We start from the raw sequence: 24,512 nt of genomic DNA, 5'->3' as shown, positions 1-24,512 counted from the left end.
CTAGCTCTTGTAGACCTGCCTCTGCCTCTTGAGTGCTGGGACTATAGTCATGCGCCACCAACGCCCAGCTTGGTTTTGTGTTTTAACTAGACCTTAAATTCAGATTATAGATGCCTCGGATAGTGCTTAAATAATGGCACCTGTTAGAGTTCCCACCAAGTATCTCCCAGTGCACCTGCTGGTGGTCCTGGGTGTGCACACCTTTTGAAAGCTTCTGCTGATCTTGTAAAAAGGACTTGGGAGCGCTAACCCTTACATTTCTTTCATTAGCAGGAATGTGTAAGATTTTCCCTTACTTACATTCCAAGTGTATTCTGTTTTCTAGAAATGGTCTGTCCTTGTCTTGGACAGTTATTCTAATTTGTCACTTGCCCCCAACAGAGATGGTCATGTTGCAAAACCAACAGACATGTTCCTAAGCCCAATCAACTTTCCTTCTGGGAAACATTCTACTGGAACCACTCCCTCCTGGAAGTAACAGGAAGCCCCTGGAGTCCTCCCCCTCTGTTGCTTCTCATTCCCTTTAGTGCTTTCCCACTCGGCCATAGTGTGTGTACGTGGGCTCCTCAGAACTAAATCTCAGATCCTCTTCCTTTTCCATCAGCTTGAAGCTGAATCGTCCTGGCCTAGCCCTGTCCTAATGCCCCCTCTCAGCCACTCCTAATTGGGAGTTTAAAGTCCACTCACTGCCCCTCACCTCTGCTGTGACTTATCCCAGGAACACTCACTTTCTGCCTGGGTTACACAGCCTCCAGCTCCCACTCAGCTTTTCTCCATTCTCAGTGTAACCAGGGAGAATCTATCACATATGTAAATCAAAGAACTCCACTCGACTTAAACCTTCCCCACAACTTCCCCTGTCTCATCTCCAAGGTTCTGTAGAGTCTTCCTCCTGCCTGCTCTGATCTCCACATCCCAGCCAGCATTCTCTTCCCAATCGCTCAACTACTAGGAAAAAGCATCCATATGTCACTCTTCCCTTCTGGAGGAAGGCGTCCTCCGCTTTAGACCAGCAAGTCACTCTTTCCTTTCTTCCTTCTGCTTTTGCTGTTGTGTCTTCTTCTTTCTGTTAACAGAGGCTCTCATTCTGTGCCTCTGGTGGGCCAGAACTCACTATGTAGCCAAGGCTGGCCTAAACTCATGGCAATCCTCCTGCCTCTACCTCCGGAATGCTGGAACCATCCCTGTGCTGTCACATCAAGCTTTTTTTCCTTAGGTCCCAATGCCTGACTCTGGTCCAGACATCTTTCAAGTGTCTTCTCAATGTCACTCTCTCAGTCCAAGTGGACCCTCTATGGAATTGCAACTGTCTGTACACGGCACACTTGAGTTTCATCTTTCTTTGTGTGCTTGCCTACACTGTAAGATTCACTAAAATAGACTCCACGGTTAAAGCACTATAATATACTCAAAGCTTACACTGTGTGCCATTCAAATATGTGCCAAGTGGATAACTAAAACAAGCTGCTTTCTTGGGGTTTACTCCTACGTGCATGAGGTGAGGAAGAGGAAGCCGCAAACACACACTCTCACATAAACACACACTGAGGGCATTTCACAAGTCCTCTTTTTCTCACTGAGTGTGTGTAGGGGTGTCTCCCTCCTTGCTGCTGTCAGCTACTTGTCTCCACAAAACAAGAAAGTTGTAAAGCAAGCATTCAAACCAATGTACTGCCTGAGCTAAGCTTGATAAGCCACCTTTCACCAGTTCTAACACCAACTGTCGGCTTGGCAAGCCCTAACCCAAGCAAGCAGTTTCCTTGGTGAGCAGGATGGTCACCAAGGACCGTTTTAAAGATGCAATGTGTCAGCCTTTGTAATCTGTTTGCTACATTGGCTAACATCTACTAAGCACTAAAAAATTAGCTGTCATTGATCTGAGTAATAGCTTCTTTTTCTCAAGTATAAAATGAGTTTTTCTACCCAGAGGTGAAGTAGTATGTTAGAAAACTGAAGACTGGGGTTTGGAAGATGGCTCTGTGGGTAAAGTGCTAGTTGGATAAGCATGAGGACCTGAGCAAGTCCCCAGCACCTGTGTAAAAAGGGGGGAGGGGGGAGGAATGGGCATGGTGGCATCCACCCGTAATCCAGTGCTAGAAAGCAAAAAAAAAAACTGATCCTGTGGCCTTACTGGCCAGCCAGCCTAGACAACTGATGAATTCCCGATTCAATGACAGGCCGTTACCTACAAAAGTAAAAGCACAAGACATCTGATGTAGACCTCTGGGGTCACTGCTACTTGTGAGCTGCCATGTAAGTAGTAGGCATCGTACCTGCAGCCTCTAGAAGAGCAAGCAGTGCTCTTAACTACTAAGCTGTCCCTCTAGCCCACTGAGGCAGTACCATTCTTGGGCAAGCAGGCCTGTGCCGAATAAAAACAGTAGCTCAATGTGAGCCTGGAAGAGAGACAGTCAGCACTCCTTTGTGGTTTCTGCTTCAAGCTCCCACCTTGAGTTCCTGCCCTGAATCTGATGATCTGTAACATGTAAACTAAAATAAGCCAATTATCCATATTAGTTTTGGTCCTGTTTATCACAACAACCAAAAGCATATTGGAGCAGAAGCTGGTACCACACAGTGGGGTTTTGATACAAAGGGCCTGACCATCCTGTTTTTTGGAAGGGTAGTGGAAGCATTGGGAACTTGCAGTAACCCATTTGTTACTCAGCACTTAATGGGTTGTTCTGAGGGAGCTTGAACAAAAATAAGTAACGAGGGGACAGTGTACCGGAAGAGTAAGTGCTGGAAGCAGGGGGAAAATCTGTTTTTTCAAGATAACTTGGTTATTATATAAAAAAAAAAATCAAACTGTCTTTCCAATTCTGTTTATACCAGGAGAGCTTTAAAGTTCTAAGTAACATTAAGGGGTAGTGAGTGGGGAAACAAAGTTACATGTAACAGTGAAGGGAAGAAGAAGGCCAAGGGGCAGAATGAAGAACTAATGTTTCTACTGCTTCCAAGTGTTCAGGGAGAGCAACCTGGAGAGATGAAGTGCTATCTATGGGGAAAAGCCACTGAATGATGTTGTAGCCCAGATCATCATCCTTACTTACAGGGCCAGTGGCTAGAAAGGTCCTCCCTAACTTCTGAAATAATGAACTGGAGGGTACAACAGACCTACAACTTTCCCTTTCACAAGAATTACTAATACCTTTTTCAGAATTCCAAATTTATATGAAGTTAAACATTTCCTAGCTCTTTTATTACAATTTAAACTAACTAATACTCTAGGCAAGTGTTTGGAACCAGTCTTCTGAGGATACTGACCGCCATCCTTTGTTTCTCTCCTCCGCTGAGTACATCCATCCAGTCCTGAACACTGTCCCAGCCTCCTTCCCGTTCAAGGATATGACCCAACTGCACGTTATCCAAGTAGTCTTTCAGCACCTTTATGTAAAGATGAAAGACAAAACAGTGGTTTAGAAGCTAACGTCCTGTCTTACCTTATTTTTTAGACTAGTTCAGTAACTTCATGGCCAACCTCTTGGACAGGTGCTCTTCAGAAAAATGCACAAAGCTGACCTGCCCGCCAGTCTCTAGCCATACTACCCTTGAGAAAATGTCTGGTAGCATAAAGACAGTAACAGTGTCATAAACCAAAGGGTGAGGGCAGTGAGGGTATACCACTGTCACCATGGTTAAAACACCCCATGAGTAATACGTAAACAAAGCAGCCACCTTCTTACCACTGCCTGCAAAGTTGTTTACAATGGTTTGGAAGGCTTACATTAGGCCACACCGTCTGACATTTAAAATGACAAAGAATCTGAAGTGGGGCATGCTCGGTGAATGTAGGATGTAATCATCCCTTACTTGGTCAGATATCCCCTTCTTCTTCTGATCCTCTTTTCCGTCTGGATAGATCACTTGGTCTCTCAGTGTTCCCAAGGTCATATAGGGTCGCTGGCAGTCATAATGATAGAGCATGAGTCACTAAAAGTACATTTTAAAACCTTAAACCAAAGATCTTAAAGGTTACAAAATAGTTCAAACAAAGTCTTACCTGGGGAACATAAAATAACTTTCCTCTCTCAGGTTTAGTAAGTCGTCCTCCAAAAAGAGGCCATAACTATAAACACAAAGAGAAGACAGAAGTGACTGTGAGATTCATAACTTAACAGATTACAAAATAAGATGGCAAGCTCTGGAGACCAGTATGTACATACTTCACCAAGAACACGGAAGAGGGAACTCTTTCCACAGCCATTTGGACCACAAATGAGAACATTGGCCCCAGACCGAACCTGAAAAACAATAATAAGCCTTTGAATTAACCAACTAACTAAATTAACCATGTATATTTCTTTAGAGTCAAGGGGTCTTTGCTAATTATTAGTGTCTAATTTTATCTGTAAATGTGGTGTCAGGTACAATTATGGAGTAATGTAGGGAAAAATGTCTTACTTCTTACGTTCAATTTTTATTGTTTCCTTTTTTCCTTTAAAACCATTATTGACCTAGACTGTTCAATGTAATCTTAGTCAGAATGCAAAATTTGAAAGCTTTATATTTGTTTATTAACATTATTTTTAATTGAAGTATAGAGTAGATTCTTTTATTTAGAGACCTATATTTACTTAACAGTATATCACAAGTATCCTTCCAGGTCACTGTAATTATGTCCCTTTTGCCCACTCTTTTAATGCCTGTAATACATACTGAGTGTACCATAATTCACCTACAAATTCCTCAATGATTAGATATGCAGGTCATCTTTTCTTTTGCTCTTTTAGGGAATTTCTGTGTCAGAAAGAATATGTATAGTAAGTAAATTAAATTATATACTACAGACTAAGAATTCTGGAGAAAAGCCACAGAGGTCAAAGTACACCTCACTGCAAGTAACAGTTCAGAAAACTTCCAAAGACGTCTTAGAAGCTTATCATAAGAAAACCACTCCTGTTCACCCACAGCAAGCAGGCATGAGGACAGGAATGAGCCTCACCTCATAGACAGACAGACAGACAGCAAAGAGAACAGTAGGCTAGGCTCAGAGAGGTGAGAAGTAGGAATTGCAGATAGTAGTCCGCAAATTCTAAAACGTAGCACAAGCCAACTAAAGGCTCCTACTTGGATAAAATAGTGCCAGCATTATTCAAAGTAGCCAAAAGGTAGAAACAGCCCAAGCAGCTGAAAGGGTAAACAGAATGTAGTATATGTACACAATGACTACTATTCAGCTGAAAAAGGAATGAATTATGCCTGTACTGAGAGCTCATAAAGGATAAGGGTTACAGTCTCTGCCTGCAGGAAGCCGCTTATTTAGCTATAATGTAGCACAACATGCAAGCACATAGGAAGCGTGTGCTCTTTGATGGCCAAGTCTGCCTTACAACGACTTTCCAAAAGAAAGGAATCCTGATTTTCAAAAGTGATCCAGGTGGACACAACTAATGAAATGATAAAGAAATGAAGGATGTTTGTTCCAGAAAGAAACTCTAGTTAAGGAAAATTTTGGGAAGAGAAACAAGAAAAGCCAGATCTAACCTAGAGGTAACTCAGAAAGAGGCAGAAAAGGGTTCTTAACAAGCAGAACAAGCAGACCAAGAGGACAGGAAGTTATACAGTTTCCAATGAAAGAGAAGCAGGGACCAAAGGTAGATACCAGGCAAGTCAGGAACACAGCTAAGAGGGGAAAAAGGAAGCCATGACAAATCTGGGAAAACTCGGGGCTCAGAAAGACTTGGCCAATGAAACTAAACAAAAGAAGCAGGGTGAGCATAGACTGAGTGGAGCTCTGGGCTGGCCAGAGCGGCTGGTAAGGAGGAGTGGCTGGTAAGGAGGAGCAGCTGCCTAGGCCTGTCAATATTTGCCAACCACAGTACAGTTTCTACTTCCTGTTATAGTCCCTGGCTTTAAAAGAAGTATGATGATATAATACTCACTTTGCATAACTAATATTTCCTAGTTCTCTTAGTTACTTAAGACAGTATATACATTTAGTAACTACAAATTAGTAAGAGGAGAAAACTAAAGAATTAAGACTGTAAGAGTTTAAAAACAAATCTAACATTTCTTATAAACTACTGGAAAGCATTTCAGTGAAAGCAGCTAAAAAACAATCTTTACATAAAATACACAAGCACAATGGGCACACACAGAGCAAGACTGTCCAATACTGTCATGCATGGCTATTTAAATCAAGCTAAGTAAACTGAATGCACTCTACAGCTGAGTCATCCCTGCTCCTGCTACACTTTCAGTGCTCAACACCACTGGCCACAGAGCAGCAGAGCTCTCCCAGACAGTGCTGTTATAGGATGGCACCCGGAACTTAAGAGACCATTTGTAGGATAAAAAGGTGTTACTAATTTTTAACTTCTAGCTCAGAAAAACTCAACAAATAGACTAAAACAGTAATTCACAAAATTCCAGATACACAAAAACAGTCATGGACTGCCTTTTCATTTTACCTTGGCCCATCGTATCACCAGTTTAATTGGGAAATCATACTGAATCAAAATCACTGACTGACATCCTACTAGCTACATGAGATGCAACTGTGCTGCTAGGTTTGCAGGGGCTACCAAGACGGATCAGTAGATAAAGACACTTCCTGCCAAGCCTGATGACCTGAATTCAACCCCTGGAACTCATATAGCAGATGAAGAAACCCCATTCACTCAAATTGTGTTCTGATCTCAACATATTCAATATGACATGTGTTCCACCCCCAACACACAACATATGTAAATAATATGTAAAGAGAAAGAGAAAATGACTTTGTATTGTTTGTGTGGATATAAATCTTCCTGAACAACCAAAAATCAAAGAGAGAGATTTTGATTAAGAGTTTTTATTTAAGAACATTAAAGTTGTATTTGCATGTTTAAATTTTCATTATACTTGGAAATTCTAATTAGATGCACCTTCTTGTCATGGACTTTATTTGCAAAAAAAAAAAATTAAAGATTATCTTTTCATTTGTGTATGTGCATAAGTTTATGCACACTATGTGTGTGCAGAAGCCTGCAGAGACCAGAGGAGGATGCCAGATCCCTTAGAACTGGAGATACAGACAGTTGTCAACTGCCATCTGGGTGCTGAGAACAAAAGCTGGATCCTCTTTAAGAGCATAAATTCTAACTGCTGAGCCATCTCTCCAACAGAACAAATTTGATGCATCAGTAATCTCTGAGATTTTTAAAGCCCAGTCAATTTTAAGAAAAACGAGGTTTTATATGGTCAAATAGTTTCAAATGTAACAGTATGGGTTTAGATAGAGACAATTCAAACCTTACATATTCATTTTTTTAGTTCATATTTTGAAGATAATTGAAACTCTTATATTCACATTTTAAAACTTACTTCAAAACTAAGATCTCTGATCAAGATATCTCCATTTGGTGTTGCTAAAGGTACATGATCAAACCTAAAAGGGCATTAATAAAAAAGAGAGAAATTTAAAAATTGAAAACAAGGAATTCAAATAACTCAATACTCTAAATAGAAATAAGCCAAACAGAGTGAAAGACCAAATACTTCATAAAAGAACAGATTAAGAAGACAAAATACAACTGAAAAGGTTCTCAAGATCTCTAACAACCAGAGAAATGCAAGTAAAAACTGCAATGCGCATCACCCGTTAAAGACATAATTATCACAAAAGACAAAGTGCTGTTGAGATTCAAAGGAAAGGGAATCCTTAACTACTTGGTAAGAATGTAAACAGCAATGAGAGGAAACAGTATGAGGGTCCCTCAAAAAACCAAAGATTTTACTGATATAATTTCTACTTAAAAGAGACAACCCTATTCCAGAGGGATATTCAAAGGAAACAAAATACTTCACAGAGTATTATCTGCACTCAAATACTCACTGCACTATTTATTCAACAAACCAAATGGGGAATTCCCTTAATGTCTTTCAAGTGTTAAAAGGATAAAGAATATATCATATGTATAAGCATATACAAAGGAGCATTATTCAACCTTTAAAAGAAAAAAACAAACAACAACAAAACCTGGGGCTGGAGAGATGGCTCAGTGGTAAAGAGCATTGACTGCTCCTCCAGAGAACCAGGGTTCAAGCCCCAGCACCCACATGGCAGCTCACAACTGTTATTACAGTTGCAGGGGACCCGACATCAATGGCAAAACACCAATGCACATAAACTATAAATGAAGAGAAGGCTCCATGGGTAAGAACACTTGCTGCTCTTTCAAAGGGTCAAGTCTGGTTCTCAGCAATCATATCAGGTGGCTCACAACCTTTTTGCGACTCCAGTTCCAGGGGACTCAATGCCTTGCTCCACTTCCACATACACCTACACAAACATGGTACTCAGACAGATGGACATGTAGGAATGCCCACAAGCACAAAAGTAAAAATCCTTTCTAAACTCCAGAAAACCACAAACATATTTTTAAAAGGACTGAATCAGTCATTTTTGATGGTAGAGAGCATCACAATAAGCAAACTGAGACAGAAAAAGAAACATCATTCTTATATAACTTACATACAAAAGCTAAATAGCTTAATTCATACAAGAGAGGCTGGTAGCAGTTGTAGGGGCTAAGGGGAAGGGAAAATGGAATCGGTGCCATCAAAACATGTAAAGGCTTTGATCATGAAGGAAGATGAATAAGTTCTAGAGGTCTAACCACAGGGACAATAGTTAAAAATATGTTCTACACACATAAAATGGCATGTGCATTCATACACACATTCAGATGAAGAGACAGATAAAATAATTTCTTAGAATATAGACATTATTTTCAGTGTCTATATAATATCAAAATATCAAATCATATACTTTAAATATATATAACTTTTATGTCAATGATATGCCAAAGCTATTTAAAATTTTTTAAAAGTCCATTTTAAGTTACACATGTAAGAAAGGCTGCCATGAAGTGTAACAAATGCATACAGTACGACACAACCTTTTCTGTACATACTTTATAATGTTGTCTACATTGATGATTTCTCCAGCACCAGGTATCAAGGGACCAACTTGTGCTCCTTCAGTACCTTAAGTGGAAAACAATTATTAAAACATCATATATTAGGAAAACCTTAAAACTGTGATTGCAAACTATGATGTTTATACTTACCCTTTTCCTGCTGTGACACCATTGTGCGTTCATATTTGCCATGATTTAAATCCTTTAGTACTTGCATTAATTCTGTAATCCGAGCCGTAAAACTAAAATTTAACAGAAACCATAATCAAAAATCAGGCTACTGTTACATCTTTTATATAACCTTAACTGAAGTGTCTAAAATTATAACAGCTTAAGGGACATAAAAGAAGTCTCATCAGCATAAAATATTAATGATAACACATGTGTCCTATTTTGCTACAGTAAAAGAGAAAGAACAAGAAAATAAGGGAAGAGGTTTCACAGGATCCTCATCTCAACAACACCCCATTAAGAGGCAAGACAATGGTGTTTCACTTTGTCAAGTATTCTTGTTAATACACTCTGCAGACACAAGGAGGTTGGGTCCTGAGCTGCTGGAGTGAACCTGCTGTCACAATTAATACTTTCTATCAGAGAGAAGGATATTTCTGCTCTCATATTCTGAAGAAGAGAAAAGATGAAGAATTCTTAATATATGATGGAAACAATGGGACAATAGAAATCAATCCAGTGACAAGCAGTTGGGAAGTAGTCCCTATATTCATGAATTTTGTGTGCATTAAATATGATGTTTTTAGTATACCAATAACTCCTTAATATATATATATATATATATATATATATATATATATATATATATACAAATATATATATATATTTTGCTGGGGAAGGAAAGCCGGCCTGCATAAACTTAGACAAGTCTGAGGAAGTTACTAATAAGTACAGCACACAGCAGCTTCTCAAGGACAAGTCCTCACAGTGTTGATGCTATCTTGTTATGAAGAGCCTATCAGCTATGACAGCAGAGAGAACACTGGAACAGGCCTATGAAAGACCAGAAGGAGGGCAGCAAATTCCTTTAGGCAATCCAAAGTCTGTGGCACTTTTCACACCCTGGTATTGTTTGAGGTTTCTGCCTTCTGGTTCAGCTTCGGAGGTATTTAATCATCCTGTGACCCAAGACAACTTTGCTACTGGGTAATATATCTACAACTATCTATAGATGCCAGAAAGTAATTGGTTTAGTCCATTAAAATCAAGTTTGACTCATTTATTTACCTAAGTTGTCAGGACAAACCCTTAAGAGGGAAAAATCTATTGCTGAGAACAAAAATGCTCAAATGTAAACCTTCTACTCACTAACTTAAGTTTCTATAAGAATGGGCTGCCAAAAATGATCATTTTCCAACCTATCCAAGGCCAATGTCTGTGAAACACAGCAAACATCACACTTCTCTAGTTAAGACTCAAAATAGTTGTCTTCAGGAAGCACGAAAAGTTCGCTAAGAAGTCTTCCTTAATTTTCTACCCAAACCAGCTTCCTAGAGTAGGAAGAGTCAGTGACTCCCTCATCTTAATCTCAATTGGATGCCAGCATTATAAGAATATATGCTTAAAACTGTTCTATGCAATTACGCACGCATTATTACAAATCTTACCCAGCCAATCTAGTCATTTCACGCCCAGCCAAAACTATACGACCCAGAGCCTGAGACATCCTCAAAAGCATTCTTCCACTTTGGTAGTAGTCCTTAAAGCGAAAAAAGTATTAGATTTTGCTCACAGTTCTAAAATAAATACAAAGCCTTAATTTTGAATTTTCACTTCATTAGTATTACTGTTTTACCTCTAGGAGCTCTGAATGTGTACTATGAAGATGTCGAGGATGTGACAAATCTAGGAAAGGCCGACTGACAACCAGGTACCCGACTACAGTGGCAACATCTGCAACAAAACAGTTACGATTTTAGTATCATTACTTCACTTCTTCCACAAGTCATGTCACACCATCCCTTTAAACATACTTACATTTGGCAATGATGCTGTCAATGAAACCCATAGAAAACCGAAAGAAAATGAAATTATGTAGGTGTTCCACCTGACAGAAAACAAAAGACAAATATATTTTTTCTTTGCAAATGTAAAAACTAATTTTTGCTAAGGATAAGGCACAGTTAATTCATAGATAGGCACTGAGCAGCTGTGACTCCTGACTCTGTTTATACATCATACAATGAGCACAACACTAAGAAAGCAGGGCTCCCAACACACACACACCATCAAACCATTACTCAACAACATATTACACATAACAGCACAATGCTGTTCACAAAACTGCTAGACACGCACATCCCCAAACTCGTAAGTCACCAGAGCTAAAAGGAAGGATGAGAAGCCTTCAAATAGGCTTGTCAGAGAAGGTAAAGCTGTAATTAGTTGTTAGCATCTAGGCTGAAACTCCCAGGCTGAGAGAAGCAATGTGAAAAGCTAGTGAGTGGAAAGAGCTTTAGACCTTCTTGTCAGTGAGCCCTCTAAACCATCAAATATGGTAAATGGCAAAAGTCCAAGATTTGATACAGCCTACGACAACTTCCACTAAAACATTAGCTCCCTGGAGGCAAGTTTTCATCTGTCACGCTCACTACCTAACTGCCATCTGCATCTAATGATGGCACCTACCAAGCACTCTACCTGGTACTTAACATCTGCAAGTAAAGCTATTTGAATTCAAATTTCCAAGCAGCAAATACAGAAAAACTGTTTTTTTTTTTAAAAAAAAAAAAAAAAAAAAAAAACCTTTATATTCTAAATCAAAGGTCACTTGTGCTGTAATGAAGTTTTATTAGCATAGCCACAGCCACCCAAACATACATTAGGTTCCAACATAGACTATATGGGCAGGAAACCTAAAATGTGCATACTATCTTGTCTAAAAGATATTCTCCACTAGTCTGTGAGAGCCATGAACTTAATCATCCAATGAGACTTCTTTAACAACTACTGCAAAAGCATACAAGAGTATTTTAGTGAATTAATCCGATTGTTGATATAATAGTTTTTAAACTCATATTTAGTTTAAAACACAGTATAAAGACTTGATAAAATACATCTTTAACTATGTATTTATACATATATAAATGCACAGAAAAAAACACATGTGACCCTCAAGTGTTTTGTTTGGTTTGGTTTTTCAGTTTCTCTGCAGTCCTGGCTGTCCTGGAACTCACTCTGTAGACCAGGCTGACCTTGAACTCAGAGACTCCCCTACCACTGCCTCCCAAGTACTGGATTAAAGGGGTGAGCCACCACCACCTGATGACCCGCAAGTGTTTATCTTACCAGTTTTCGGAAGACTGAGTGGATTGTCTGCTTTTCTCGTTTATTTCCATTGTAAAAGGCAATTTCTTCACTATTAAAGAAAATAATTCAGCAATTAATGTCAATATTATCTCACTCTAAAATGTAACTGAAATGCAGTGTTCAATGGGTTAGTATTTATATTTGCATGGATATCCTGGTCCAGTGTGATGGCTCAGGGGTAAAATGCTTGCTGTGCAAGCATGTCAACCTGAGTTTCATCCCCTAAACCTAAACATAGGTAGAAGGAGAGAACAAACTCCACAAAACTGTCCTCTGACCTCCAAGAGCATTCAGCAGCAGGCCCCCTCCTCAATAATAATAGTAATAATAAAATAAATAAAAATAAAGATAAATTGACACTTGTCCCTAAGCAAATATTTGGCACAAGCCAAATCAGGGACTGTACTTGAGATCCAGTTCCTAGCAAAGTGTTAGGAGTACATGAGCACACACCTGACTGACCAGACTGGACTGTAAGCCACCTGTATGCAACCGGCTGTTAAAGATGCAGTGAGCAAACACTCACCAATTGTAAATGAGACAGAAAAGGAAGACACTTTGACATAAAGAAAGATTAAGCTGGGACAGACATTATAGACCACAAGTTGAGTTGCAGACCTAAACGAGAGAGAGGACAAAAATAGAAAACTAAAAGTAGTGAAGTTTTCATATACAGCCTTTGGAAAACCGAGAAGAGCCAAGTCCTTACTGACAGCGCTGCGGTGCCCTCAAGGCTAGCTGCACCACAGCTGTTCTTACTCTTTCACCACTTTATTCCTCATAACAACTTCCTGAGACTGAAGGGGTCCACAAGGGTCACAAAGCTCTTCAGCAGGAAAACCCAGTTCCGTACAGATGAGAGAGGCTCGGTACCTAGATACATTCTTTAGAAGCCAGTACCTTACAGATGAAGAAAGGTTCACTCTTTACAGTCATGTAACCAGCAGCTGACATTCTTGTCGACACTAAAGCTTCCAAGCTTACAGTCTTTCTATCTTGTAAGTATGATGTAAACTACCCAAGCAAAGCACTTCTGGAGTTACAGATGGCTGGGAGCCACCATGTGGGTACTGGGAATCAAACCTAAGTCCTCTCTGCAAAAGTAACAAGTGCTCTTAACTGCAGAGCCATCTCTCCAGCCCCACAAAGTACTTCTTACGGCAGCAGAAAGTAACTAACTACATGGAAATCCAGATACCACAGCTTAGACACACTGGGACTGTGCGTGGGGCTGGTGAGATGGCCAGGCAGCACTTGGATGCCACTTCTGAACTCAAGGTGGCAGGAGAGAATGGAGGCCTCCACGTGGGCTCTCGGAGCCTGCACACATGATTTAATCACAGTGCACACTCAAAGCCTCAGTACTCAGAACACTTAGGCAGGAGAACTGGGAGTTCAAAGGCAGCCTGTAAGACAAAGAAAGAAAAATAAGGCCAAAGAAAGAGTAAAATGAGGGAAACGGAGAAGAGGGAAGAGGAGGGGAAGGGAGAGGGAAGAATCTCCGAAAGAAATAGGAAGCAGTTTCTCCTTTCCATTTCTGGCAGTGAAGCCTGGAGCTGCTTTTGCCATCCTGTGGTCACGAGTTAACCACTGGAAAGGGATGTGTGGTGATCTGAATGAAAATGGCTGCCTTAGGTCCATAGAGAGTGGCACTATTAGGAGGCGTGGCCTTATTGGAGTAGGTGTGGGTTTGTTGGAGAAAGTATGACACTAGCGGTGGGCTTTGAGGTCTCAGAGGCTCAAACCAGGCCTATGACTGTTAGTTACTTCCTGCTGCCCACGGTTCCAAATGCAGGCTTCTCAGTTAACATTCCAGCACCATGTCTGCCTGTATGATGCTTTGCTTTCTGCCATGAGAAAACTTCTGAATTATAAGCCAGTCCCAATGAAATGTTTTCCTTTAAAAGAGCTGTCGTGGTCATGGTGTCTCTCCACAGCAACAGAAACCCTACCTAAGACAGGGTGGTATACAAGGCAGGACAGAGTGGAGGGAAGAGCCAGCAAGAGCCTCAACTCCAATCCTGCTGTGCCCTCAACTGCTCTGCCCTACGGATTCTTATGTGTCTCTACTATGGGAGCACGCTTGTTTTCTAGTAAAAGCATCCCATAAACAGCTTTTCACTAATTAAGCCCACCATTCCCCTGCCTTCCTAGAGTGTGAAATGCCACATATAAAACTAGTATGATTTTAGCAAGGAAAGAAGACACTATTTTTTGTTTTCTTTCTTTTATTTTATTTATTATTATTATTATTATTATTATTATTATTATTATTATTATTATTATTTTCCAAGACAGGATTTCTCTGTGTAACTGCTCTGGCTGTCTTGGAACTTGCTCTAGACCAGGCTGGTCTCAAACTCATAGAGATTCACCTGCCTCTGCCTCCCGAGTACTGGAATTAAAGGTGTATGACAACACCACTGGCTGGAAGAGGAAACATTTGAGAGCACAATCTCCCAAGTAATTCTGTAACTTTCTATAGAGTACCCTACATAGTGTTATATAAATACTAGGACCCTCAAAATTGACTTCAAGTTGGCAGATGACACAAGAAAATTTACAGAGCATTCTAGCTCCTGATCAAAACCAGAGTCAGAAGCATGTATGTCCTCATAACAACTCCATTATGTATCTACAAAAGAGTGAAGCTATGACTACTTGCTAAAATCATGTAATAACAGAATTGATTTGTTGAAAGGGAAGATTCTGACTCTATGATGGATGGCTTCAATGCCTACATTTGTTTCTTCCTGTTTTAGATCTACAAACTGTCCAGAGGTCTAAGGCATCGCGTCAGTGGAAGAACAGCTGCCTGCATTCAAGACACCCTGAAGCCCAATTCCCAGCACCCCTTCCCCCCCCCCCAAAAAAAAAAAAACATCTGGAAAACAGAACTGCTGAGCACTGCAAAACAGTTGCAACTTTATGGATAAGTTAAGGCAAAAGTTTCTTTGAATAAATACAAATTTGAAGTATATCATGATTAAATTTTAAAATGAAAATCATAGAAAATCAGTCAATAGAAGACATGAAGAGGTAAATCAAGGAAACTACAGGCTAAGAGAAAGAGTGCTTGAAACATACAGGATTTCTTCTTTATAAAACTAAGATTCTTCATAATGCTTATTTTCAAAACAAGTAAATACTACACTAGTTCAGTAACTATACTGTTAGGCTTTCAAGTCAGTATAAATGACATCAATGCCCCCAGCCCACAAAATTTTCATTATAGTTCTAGAATGTTTCTCATTACCTATTTGTGATAAGTCGAGAATTAACATATCTATATTCTCCTTCATACTTCTGCTCTGTTATTGTCATCTTGCCGATGGGTCTTCTTAGTCGAGTTAGGAACAGCCCAGAAACAAGCAAGTAGGCCATCATGCTTGCTGGGCCCTGGGTTAATGAAAGAAAACGAAGCATAAAGCTCAATGGCATGGTAATAAAATCCACTATGGAAGGTCTGTGAGTAACAGACCCTGAGAGAAGCTGAGACTTTGCTTATTTTTCTTTCTCCTGTAGCTCCCCTCTCCAACACCTGTTCACTTAAAACCTCTCATGGGATGTACCTTCTCTGTTAACTAACACTATTCCACTGGAACCATCTTAATGTTCTCCCAAGCCAACAGAATTCTCAGAGCTCTGTATTGCATCCTATCTGAATGTTAATATTTCCCTAGGCTCCTTCCTTAGCTCCAATCTCATCCTAAGTTCATACCTCTAGTCCATCATTTTAGGGCACAAGATATTATTGCCAAGTATGTGCCATATATCCTCACCCCAACAGTGTACAGGTGCCTCAAGACAACTCCTTAAACAAGACATCTGCCTTCCCCTGCTTCATACACTAATCTTTTGTCTCATACACTTTACAACTCTGTAGATGACCTCAAGCCCACTGTCCATCTTAGGAAGATTCAACCAGTTCCCAGACCACTCTATATTTCTACATATCTCTCATATTCAAGTCAGATTTGTGCCAATAAAAACTGTTTTCCTGAACATATCATTCAGTGGGGCTGTTTTTCCTTCTAAGTTTAACATATCTAATGGATATCAAAACAGTTAAACATCACCTCCAATTCTTCCAGAAACTAAACACTTCCCTGAAACTTCCAGTAGTGGATATTTCTCACTTCATTATAATTGCCTGAATAACTACTTCTTTAAACACTGCAATTTCCCTTCTGCAGGAAGTAACTCACCTTTTATGGCTAGTACAATGTATACGAATGTATGTACCAAGATTTTTCAAAACTGTACCTGATTCAACACACTTCAATAAACACAGCAAATGAGTGCTGATGCAGACTTGTACATATCAATATGAAAAAGTACAAGAAAATATAAATTACAGTATAGAGACTAGACACATTAGGTCTGATCACTCTTATGGGGCAGTCAGTCTATCAAACAACAGGAAAGCAATAAAAACAACCAGGAAAATTATTAATCAGCCACAAAAATGAATAAAAAGACATATATTCATTGATCCATAAACTAACACAGTTACATGGTTTGCTACAAATTCGTAACAAATATTAAAATAATTATTCAAGTTAGACATCAATGAAACTCAGAAAAATTCTTGTCACCACAAATATCAGAGACAAGAGGATAAGGCTCATGGATTAGTCAGCAATTTGTCATTATAAAACACTTCTGAAGTGAGCATTTCATTCTGAATATATTACTGATCTTATTCTAACATTTTATCAAAATGACTTGCCAAATCTCTTTTTAGACATTACTTTGGAACAATAAGTACACGTGAAATCAACATACGTAATGTGTGTTAAATATTTCTAGCTGTTATTGCCAGAAAAAAATTAAGTAACTAATTTTAAAAATGTTAAAAAGCCAAATTATGATACTTTAAAGCCTCCACTATAGTATTACTTTACAACTAGTTCATATTATGTATAATGTGAAGATGTTCCCAAGCTGAATTTTTTTCTTGGACCTTCATGATGACTACAACACATTACTGTAGATTTTAAATGTAGAACAGGGTAGCAAGATAGCTCAGTGGGCAAAGACACTTTCTGCCAAGTCTGAGTTCAATCCCTGGAACCCTACATGGTAGAAAGAGAATAAAACTCCTACAAGTTGTCCTGTGACGTGTGTGTGTGTGTGTGTGTGTGTGTGTGTGTGTGTGTGTGTACATGAATACAAATGAAAGAAGAATAAAAGCAGACTTACCTGAGCTCCAATTGCACTTGTTAACTTGAAAATATACAAAACTATATCTAAAAATGGCTGTAAAATAAACATTAGAATATACAGAATTAGATCTCTTGAAATGGAGATATCTCAAAATAATGGCTACTGACCATCAAGTGGGAGAGCTTATTTTCATCACTAAGATAGCTCTATTAGGAAAATTACCTATTAGTAACAGTAATATAAAGACTTTAAACAAAATTACTTGAGTTATAATTCCAAATCTGTTATGCCTTTTTTTGGCTTTGGTACAATTTCATCTGTAAAACGAGAGGGTCTTTCTTCTGTCATACTGTTTGAGTCTATTATTTTATTACAACAATTATGTAAGTGAAATAATCAAGAGAGTCTATGGAGCTTATTTGATGACACAATGCTCCAGTTTCTATATGTTAAAGTACTACTACTCCCTGAGAACCAATTAAACTAGTGTTCTGACAGTAGTATACACTTTAACCTTTTCCAAGGAACCCAAATTGTCTACATTTATTTGAAATCTAATACATGAGTACTAATACAAATGGCCTGCATTGTGAATTAGCTCATACAAAGATGTGCCTTTCCCTTTCTCTTATGCATCATTAAGAAACTTAAAATATTTTGCTTGTCAGCCTATCCTTTAATGGCTGAGCTATCCCTACAGCCCAAGAAACTTAAAATATTTTAAAAAATCAACTCAAACATATGTAAAGGTTACTGACCAAAAAAATAAATATTCATAATTTAAGTCAGGAATTAAATTGATGTTTAAAACAGAGAATGCACTATAGTGCATAGAAACAGTATAATTAGTTTCAGAACATTTCTCTATTGCAAGTATGACACTATGAGCTGCAGATTTGCTCAAGTGCCAAGAGGAAAGAATATGTAATAGTTCTCCACAAAATCAGTCTCACAGATCTATTTATAACCCTGAAGAGAGTCGCTAGGGAAATGACTGGATAAATTGTTGGCTATGAAAACCTGACATCTAAGTCCTGATCTCCAGGACACCATAGCACAAGCATCTATAATTCCAGGATGCTCTCTCTGGAGATGAGAAACTGAAACAGGAGACTCACCAGAAGCTTGTGGACTAGCTAGCCTAAACACAACAGTGAACAGCAAGAGAGACACTATTTCCAACACAGGTGGAAGGCAAGAACTGACACCCAAAGTTGTCCTTTGACTCTGCATGTGCATGTCATAGCACCTGCACACACATGGAACACATTACACACACACACACACACACACACACACACACGCTTTCTTCACATAGGATGATATTGAAAAAGAGAAGCGGGAAGTCTCATCTCATTTTATGGATGTGTAATTTGAAATATAAACTGAAAACTCAATCTGTAACAGGTAATGGAAATAGACAAGGAGAGCCCTTGGTGGAAATCAATCCACAAAATTCTTATAAAACTTTTGTAAGACAGTAATTTTAATTCTAAGTCAATATGTCACAGAAATATGATTCTTAAATTATATAATTAAAACAATTACAGTTATCCTAATTTTCTTTTAAAAGACTTATTTATATGCTCCCATCCACACAATCAATTCTATATAAATTTGCCCAGATTCAAAATTCAACATATCTAACAAATTGTTTTAAGTAGGTAAACTTACCTTACTAAGATTTGAATAAAGATCAACTACACTGTTACAAAATTTTTCTACATCTTGTGTCAGCAGCTGGTCTGGATTTGCTATTCTATTATCCAGGTTGCCCATTTTATAATAGGTGAAAGCTCTGAAATAGCAATTAAAAAGTGATTTCAAAACAAGTGATTGCAGAAACTACACATTTATATCATAATAACACCCACTGCATAAACACACAAACAGACCAGTCTACACACCCTAAAAATTGCCCTAATTTACATCAGCCACGGAGAAGCAAGTCCAGAGAAGGGTGATTCAGTGACTAACAGGAGAACTAGTACTAGAACCCCATCACTGACCAGTCACTCCTCCCAATGGGCTCCTAGTCTAAGTAATATTTTCTTGAAAAACAATCTGATAAACAAGAAAAACATCTGCTATCATAAACATTACTGTCCAATTTAAATATTTAAAAATACTTTGTGTTTTACTTACTGGAGATACTCCTCATAGAGGTATCTAGTGAGCCTTACTCGGAAGCACAGTTTGAGCTCATTCAACCCATACTTCAAGAAGTTATTAACCAGAGAGATCTAAAACAAGCAAGCAAGCATTAGTGGTTTTGCTTCAACATCTACTTACTAAATTGCAATTTACTTCTCTATCAATTTCTGTATCTACAAGTTCTGATTTTCACAGACCATACTATAATTCAGTTCTGTTTTGTTTAGGTTTTATAAAATGCAAAAATAACAAGCTAAGCCACATGCATATACTTAATTACCCTATGTGGACTCTTATTGGGAGCTTAATTTTAAAATATTATTATGAGATCTTTCCTGGATAATAAAGCATGTAAATCTTCCCAATTTCTACCTGATAAAAATGTTACAAGTTTAAACTTGTGTTTCTACACTCTGCCCCACGAGCAACACTATAACCTAGTCAGTAGATTTTAGTCACACTCCATGACTTTGTTTTTTAAAGTGTGAGTTTTTTTTGTTTGGTTTGCTTTGGTTTTTAAAGACAGGGTTTCTCTGTGTAACCATTCTGACTATCCTAGAACTCACTTTGTAGACTAGGCTGCCCTTGAACTCACTAAGGTCCAACTGCCTCTGCCTCCCAAGTGCTGGGACTAAAGGCATGAGCCACCACTACCCAGCTAAAGTGTGAGTTTTATATGCTACTTTCCAGATTATTCTAGAACCACTTCACTAATGTATCCCACCATTAAATCAATCCTTCCACAGCTGTTTAAACTTACCTTATTAAAAATGGTCCCATTTAGTGCTTCCAACCTTTGATACCTGTTATCTACCCTAACTTTTTTAGTTGAAAAAGTCTAAAAATTATGCATGCCTTCCTCGAGTACTAAACTAGAATTGAATTAGATTTCAAAAGCAAACTTCTCTTTCTCCTCCCAAATCTGGACATTAAAAGTCTTACAGGGACAAGAAAATAAAACTAAAAATCAAGGTAAGAAAATCATTTGGAAAAGGCTAAACTAATTCCTAAGTAAATTCAGATAATAGACTCCAGTTTAACAGCGGTTTGAAGTAGCAACTGTTTGTTTTCAATCAATAGTTCCTGGGTGGTTTGCCCATCTTACTCCCAATTTCACAACCTGGAAATGTTTTCAGTTGTCTCAAGTGGGAGAAAGTCAGAGAGAAAGAGAGAGAGGGAAAGAGAGAAAGAGAGAGAGAGAGACCAGAAAACAGAGAAAGAAAAACAACATAGATGTATATATACATGTATATGTATATATATATATATATATATGTGTGTGTGTGTGTGTGTGTTACACACACACTAATATAAATAAAATCAAACCAAATAAAAATTTAAGTGTAAAGACTTACACTGAAAAAACTAGGCCATAAACTACAAAATTTAACACAAAATTAGAATGTAGTATCACAAATCTTTTGAGTTAGTAAGTACAAATCCAAGATTTAATGAGGTGTAGCATTCTCCCAAATAAGAATTCTGAAGAAGTGCACTTACAAGAGGCATGGCAGCGATGAAGTTGAATAAGTATCTCTTGAAATCTTTACTGCTACGACCAATGATGCCACTGCAAACCACCACATGCAATGTATTAGTTGAAAAAGAAGCCAACTATAACACTAGAAAATCTAGAGCTCTAAAATCTTCTTGGGAATTTCTACTGAATCATTAAGCTATAAGAAAAAAAAAAGAAATCTTAGAAACTTGTTTGCAAGTTTTGAAACATTTTAACAGCCTGCTTGAACTTGACTTCTCAGATGATAAAATGAAGTAGAATGGTAAAGGGCTACAGATGTACTCAAGGGAAGAACTGTAGAACCTGTGCATGTACAAGGTTCTAGGCTACAGCACCCCAGAATTCTGGGATATTAGATAAACCAAAGTAGTATTTGCTTGTTTTAGGTATTTTAGCACCCTTGATTCTCAATGGAATGAACTAATGACAGTACAAAGCCTAAGAAGGTCTACCTCAGCTAGCTTGAAAGGGTAGAGGTAAGCAGTGTAGGCTTTGTCGGTCCAAGTTCTTGTTGCTCAATGCTTCCACTAATGGAGTATAAGTAACCTAAGACTGAGGCTGAGTGTGTGGCTCACACCTTTAATCCCACACACAGAAACAGGCAGATCTCTTTCTTGTGAGTTTTACCCTGTCTCTTTTTGGCCAATCCTGGGACTGGCTGACACTTAAGAGAAGCATCAGAATCAGTCTGTAAAAGTTTCAGGTCCCTTAAGACAGTAACACAGTTAACAAAGTCAGCTCCTCTTTTACCTACTTAATGGTCTGATTTATGTATTTATCTGCTTTTAAAATGCATATTAAGAATCTAAAATAAGGTTGGGCATTGGTGGCGACAACTTTAATCCTAGCACTGGGGAGGCAGAGGCGGGCAGATGTGTGTGTGTGTGTGTGTGTGTATTCTTCATTTTTTGGAAAAACATGACAGCAAATAATTTGCCTAGCTCTCCCAAATACCTGACTGGTATATGATAACAAAATAATTTATTTTTTATGAAGGAGTAGGTAAATAAATCTAGGGAAATTTGGATTAAACAAAGCTATGAAATATCTTTATAAAAGATCTTCTCAAATATTTTAATACATAAAAATCTAAAGGGGCTTTATTTCTTGACAAAACTTTTAGGAAATGTTACTTTATACTAACGGAAAAAATAAAGCATGCAATTTTTCTATAGTTCTTGAAGAGAAAGAAATATTGGTCTTTTTAATAAAAAGATGAACTAGAAGAAAAAAATGGAACAGTACCAAGATACAGTTTATAGCAATAAATCTACTTGAAATATGAAGCAATTAGGACAATGCAAAAAGCTTCTAAGTTCCAGTTAAAATTGAATCAAACTACAGAAAACCAAAGTGCTTTTTAGTGCTGCCCAAGCTGCAAAGTGCGTGAAACCATATCTAACATTTTGGTACAGGGCATGCCATCCGTCATTGAGCACTGTTTACCAATGGAGTAGCTGCTATAAATTTAAAAAATGGATCCTTGAATAAAGCCACACTTCTGCTTATTATTCCACTGAAAAAGAAAAATAATTAACAATGAGTAATCTAGTCACTTCCAGAGATTTAAGGACATTTATGAAAAATTACTTGGTACTTTTAAAATAATGCTTACAACCAAATAAATGAAAATAAAATACATCTTTATGGCAGGATAAAGCAGTTAAGAAAGATCTTCTAGTTTACACCTTACAAATGTTTGGTCTATTACAATCTGCCCATTCTACACACTTTTTGCCATTACTAACAAATAAGTCTTAAATATGAAAGAGGATAAAATGTAGCACATTAGAAATACTAACAAAGCTCCTGGAAACTCTAAACCATTAGAAGAGCCAAAATGGAAAAGACAAGAGTGTTAATTTTTCAAAGAACACGGTCCTGCAATATTTAAACTATTTTAAACTAAACAACTAATAAATATTTGTATTTAACCAAGTGTCAAAGTCCCATATATTAAGAAGTGTACTGCAGAGGAAGTTGTCTTAGTTACTTCCTCCTGTGAGGAGATGTCATGACCAGAGAGACAGTGCAAGCATAGTGAAGGCTACTGAAACCTCAAAGCCCACTCTCAGTGAAAAGTTATTAAAATGTTCATTTTATTTTAGATGGGGTCTTGTAATAGAATGCAAATTGGCCCCAATTTGCAGTCCACCTGCCTCAGTCAACTTAGAACTGGGATTACAAGTGTATCCCACTACCCTGAACTCATAAAGAATTGTTTTCAATAAAATAAAACTCAAGAAAACTTGTAGAAAAGCATTCTTTTTAGTTTCACAATTAAAATGTAAAACTTACTACCCACGGGCTAACTAATAGACTTATAAAGTGGCTCACATCCATCATCATCAATTACTACCTACTCTCAGAAATGCATTTTCCATGTTACTAAGTATGTAAGAAAATCAATTCAATATCATTTGTGAAAACTGTTAATAATTGGAGAAACTTAAAATTACAGATAAAATTATCAGAGAAAAATATGAAATTTTACAAATCATATGGAAGGTTAGAAATGTCTTCTGTGTATTTATCATACTAAGGCCTCAAACTACTTGGGCTTATAGCTTATAAAGAGAGTATGACCAAAAGTATTATTGCTTGTGCACACATATGCATACACTCAAGACTCCTACAAACACCCTTCAATGGGAACCACATGACCAATAAGCCCTATTTTTTAAAGCTTTCATTCTTAATTGTGAATTCAGTCAAGAGTCAAAAGCTGCTTGAGAAAATCCTCTAACATAAACAGGGACTATTAAGGACACAGAAGCAATACTGGGAACTAAATGACAAAGCAAACAAGACAACTAAGGAAAAAAAGTGGTAACTTCAGAAATAAAAAGTATGACTACTATAAAAATCACTACAGAAGATGGTTCTCGGAAATAAAATTATATCAAAGACTCTCTGGAAAATAAGTGTGGAGAAGTTTCTAGCTAATAGAATTAAAGTGTCAGATATGATAGGTAATTTTTAAACCTATGCAAATTACAACCACCTGGGCTGTATCAAACAATGACAGCTAATTAAACTTGAGTGAGGCCTAACAACTCAAGATGGTACTGATGATTCTACATCTGCAGCCAAGCTGAGTACTAGAAGCCACAGAGTGACACTTTTCAAAGTCTGATGACAAATAATTTTCAAATTGGAATGCATAAATACAACTCAACCATTGACTTAGGGTGAGCATAGAAGACATTTTCAGAACCGCAAGGTCTCAAAATTTTACTTTCCTTGGCCCTTTCTCAGAAAGAGACCGTGTCTACCAAAGTGAGAAAGAAAAGAGGGAAAATAGCAATAAAAGATTCAGGCACACAGAAAAGTATAGAGGCATGGGGTGAGGGTGAAAACTGATGTAAAACTAGATTGCCTAGTGTGCTGGCCAATATGTATGTGTACTGTAGAGATTTTACAGTACTGTGACAGCCATTGTA

General features: G+C 38.0%; 1 protein-coding gene across 3 annotated transcripts in view; it reads right to left on the bottom strand.

Annotated features, from left to right (window-relative positions):
• The window catches only part of Abcd3 (ATP binding cassette subfamily D member 3), a 55,779-nt gene that overhangs the window by 5,066 nt on the left and 26,201 nt on the right, over positions 1-24,512 (bottom strand). For 2 of the 3 annotated variants that reach the window (XM_051185578.1, XM_051185580.1), the window contains exons 5-20: positions 21,051-21,120; positions 19,542-19,639; positions 19,071-19,194; positions 17,433-17,489; positions 15,484-15,626; positions 12,207-12,276; positions 10,896-10,965; positions 10,714-10,811; positions 10,526-10,617; positions 9,057-9,148; positions 8,901-8,973; positions 7,309-7,372; positions 4,167-4,244; positions 4,004-4,069; positions 3,814-3,903; positions 3,268-3,387 (exon numbers count right to left, since the gene is read on the bottom strand). In XM_051185578.1, the coding sequence (XP_051041535.1) occupies positions 3,268-3,387; positions 3,814-3,903; positions 4,004-4,069; positions 4,167-4,244; positions 7,309-7,372; positions 8,901-8,973; positions 9,057-9,148; positions 10,526-10,617; positions 10,714-10,811; positions 10,896-10,965; positions 12,207-12,276; positions 15,484-15,626; positions 17,433-17,489; positions 19,071-19,194; positions 19,542-19,639; positions 21,051-21,120 (1,405 nt within the window). Of the gene's footprint in view, positions 1-3,267; positions 3,388-3,813; positions 3,904-4,003; positions 4,070-4,166; positions 4,245-7,308; positions 7,373-8,900; positions 8,974-9,056; positions 9,149-10,525; positions 10,618-10,713; positions 10,812-10,895; positions 10,966-12,206; positions 12,277-15,483; positions 15,627-17,432; positions 17,490-19,070; positions 19,195-19,541; positions 19,640-21,050; positions 21,121-22,515; positions 22,586-24,512 lie in introns of all 3 variants that reach the window. The other variant, XM_051185579.1, reaches the window with a different exon arrangement.

This window comes from Phodopus roborovskii, unplaced genomic scaffold (genome assembly GCF_943737965.1).
Source record: "Phodopus roborovskii unplaced genomic scaffold, PHOROB, whole genome shotgun sequence".
Classification (NCBI taxonomy): Eukaryota; Metazoa; Chordata; class Mammalia; order Rodentia; family Cricetidae; genus Phodopus; species Phodopus roborovskii.
Note: the sequence above shows the minus strand (reverse complement) of the source record. Positions and strands in the feature narration are given on the sequence as shown.